Below are 2,788 nucleotides of genomic sequence, written 5' to 3'. Positions count from 1 at the left end.
CTCTGGCCGGTCCTCGTATTCTGGGGGGACCAAAGAATGCCCTGATTACGCACCTACGACGACTATGGCGAGAAATAAGGATAGTGAGTTTGCAAGCGATTTGGAGATGTTGGATGAGAGTGGACAGGCAGTCCGAGAGGGAGATGCTCCTGCGGCAGTGGCGGGCATGGAGCTCGATGAGGAGATGCTGTTGAGTGGAAGTAGCCGGGGGGCCAGTCCGAGCACCAGAAAGAGGAAAGCCCGACCGCCGAACTCGCGCTCCTACGCTGGCATGGGGAAGGCCAAGCATCTATATATCGAGGCCGAGCAAAGCGACGAGGGACAGTCTCGCGAAGAGGCAGAGGTGGTTGCCGCTTCGCTCGCAGCAAAGGCCCAAGCCCGTGCCAACCCGATGCTGAGGATGGTATCTGACGAGGAGGAGGAAGAGGACTTCCAGGCGGCCGGAACCCTCAGTAAGATCATAGAGGACAATGTGGAAGTCATCAAAAAGGTGGCTTCCACATCCAAAAACCTCAAAGGAGGTTACGTGAGGGCCCTTAGGGACGCTGCCGAGGGAATTATCAAAACAACCAAGGCGCTGAAGAATAGGTGCACCACGGAAGAGACCCGGGGGTTGCAGGCGGCCAATTCCCGCCTCCAAGCAGAGGTCGAGCAGCTGCGCAAAGAAGTCGCGGAAATGAAACAGTGCCTCCTTGCGCAACATCAGAGGCCGGAACCCGCGCCGCGGAGCGACAACGAGGAGCTCGTCCGGACCATTTTGTGCCAGGTGGGCACGATGGTCAATGCGCGGTTTGAGGCACTGGAGGATAGGCTCCTCCCAGAGAAACGCATCCGCCCCCCACTTGCGTCGGATAGCAGGCCTGAGCCGGCGGGTCGTCGTGTACCGAAGGCCGCTGGCCAAGATAAGAGAGGACAAGCTCCGACCAAGGCCACGGGCCAAGTCCTGAGCAGGCCCGCAGTGGACGGGACGGTGGAGCCTTCAGCGGTCCCTCAGGACGCGGCGGTGGAACCCAGAGGGCAGCAGCGGCCCACTGAGATGCCCTGGAGTGAGGTCGTGAGGAGAGGGCAAAGGGGGGGCAAGAAAAAGGCGAACCGAGTTCGGACCGACGCCAATGCTGAGAGGAGGAGAGCGCCCAGGACGCACACGATTCGGGAGCCGAAATCCGCCGCGGTGGTGGTGTCTATCACGCCGGAGGGCATCGCCAAGGGCCTCTCATACGACTCCGTAATAGCCGAGGCCAAGTCAAAGATCAGGCTACAAGACGTCGGCATCACCACCGGGGTGCGCTTCCGGATCTGTGCCACGGGAGCTCGGCGCTTCGAGGTGATTGGCGAGGGAAATGGGCCTCAGGCTGACGCGTTGGCTGCAAGGTTGACCCAAATATTTGACGGAGCGCTGGTACGAATCACCAGGCCAGCCAAAACAACGGAGGTCAAGGTCTCGGGTTTCGACGACTCGGCAACGGTAGAGGAGGTCTTGATCGCTGTTGCAGGCGCGGGGGGCTGTGCTAAAGAAAGTCTCCGCTGCACGGGATTTGTCCGGGACCGATTTGGAGTCTACCACGCGTGGATCGAGTGCCCGGTAGCGACGGCAAAGCGGGTGGCCACAGCGGGTCGCCTGTTGATGTCGTGGGCCTCGGCAACCGTCAGGCTGCTCGAACCTCGCCCGCTACGCTGTTACCGGTGCCTCCAAAAGGGTCATGTGAGGGCACAGTGCACTGCAGAGGTGGATAGAAGCAACCAGTGCTTCCGGTGCGGGGTCGACGGTCACAAATTCAAAGACTGCACGGCTAAACCGCACTGCACCATTTGCGCAGCTGCTAAAAAACCCGCGGACCACAGGCTTGGCGGCAGGGGCTGCTCGGCTCCAGCGCCCAAAGTCTCCCGAGGCATACGGCCACCAGTACCACCACACCAGCCGATACGCGAGGACTCAATGGAGACGGACAATCCCGCAATAAATAATGGCCCTTCGACTTCTGCAGGCCAACATTAACCATTGTGCGCGGGCCCAGGACCTGCTCGTCCAGAGCGTGGCCGAATGGTCGATACAGTTGGCGGTTGTGTCGGAGCCTTATTTCGCTCCCGAAGGAGACACCTGGTTGAGCGATAAGGACGAGGTGGTCGCGCTCTTCGTGCCACGGTCCCCGAGTTCTCTGTCTTTTGGTGGGGTTCGAAGGGGCCGCGGATACGTCAGCGCCACGGTAGCAGGGACCCTAGTAGTCGGCGTGTACTGCGCCCCGAGTTGGAGCCTTGTAGATTTTGAATCGCTACTCGACCAGGTTGGAGCACTCATTCGCAGAGGTCCCCGTCATGTGGTGGTGATGGGTGACTTCAATGCGAGGAGCTCCGCCTGGGGCGACGTAGTCACTAACCCTCGGGGCGCAGTACTGGAGGAATGGGCCCTGACTACGGGACTCACCGTCCTCAACAGAGGCTCAAGGCCCACCTGTGTTCGGCCACAGGGCAACTCAGTGGTGGACATTTCGTTCGCTTGCCCAGCGACGGCGAGACGGGTGTACGGGTGGGAGGTTGTGGAAGGTGTGGAGACACTCTCCGACCACCTGTACATCCGTTTCCAAATATCGGACTCGACATCGGCCCCAGTCCATCAGGGGGCGCAGTCGCCTCATCGGGATACTCCTCGGTGGGTAGTGAGGCGACTCAACAGAGACCTGTTGAAAGAAGCCGCCTTGGTGGAAACCTGGTCTCCCGCGGACACCTCTCTGGGCGTGGATGATAGGGCCGAAGAGCTATGCGCGTCGATGTCCCGGGTGTGCAGCACATC

General features: G+C 60.6%; 1 protein-coding gene across 1 annotated transcript in view; it reads left to right on the top strand.

Moving 5' to 3' along the window:
• The window catches only part of LOC106121832 (uncharacterized), a gene marked incomplete at its 3' end in the record, with an annotated part of 4,100 nt that extends 1,326 nt beyond the window's left edge, over positions 1–2,774 (top strand). Inside the window, exons 2-3 of the mRNA XM_013317660.1 lie at positions 128–1,954; positions 2,016–2,774. Coding sequence (XP_013173114.1) covers positions 128–1,954; positions 2,016–2,774 — 2,586 coding nt within the window. The remainder of the gene's footprint in view (positions 1–127; positions 1,955–2,015) is intronic.
• Between the last annotated feature and the right edge of the window lie 14 nt (positions 2,775–2,788).

The sequence above is a fragment of the Papilio xuthus genome, unplaced genomic scaffold, assembly GCF_000836235.2.
Source record: "Papilio xuthus unplaced genomic scaffold, Pxut_1.1 DF826934.1, whole genome shotgun sequence".
Lineage (NCBI taxonomy): Eukaryota > Metazoa > Arthropoda > Insecta > Lepidoptera > Papilionidae > Papilio > Papilio xuthus.
Note: the sequence above shows the minus strand (reverse complement) of the source record. Positions and strands in the feature narration are given on the sequence as shown.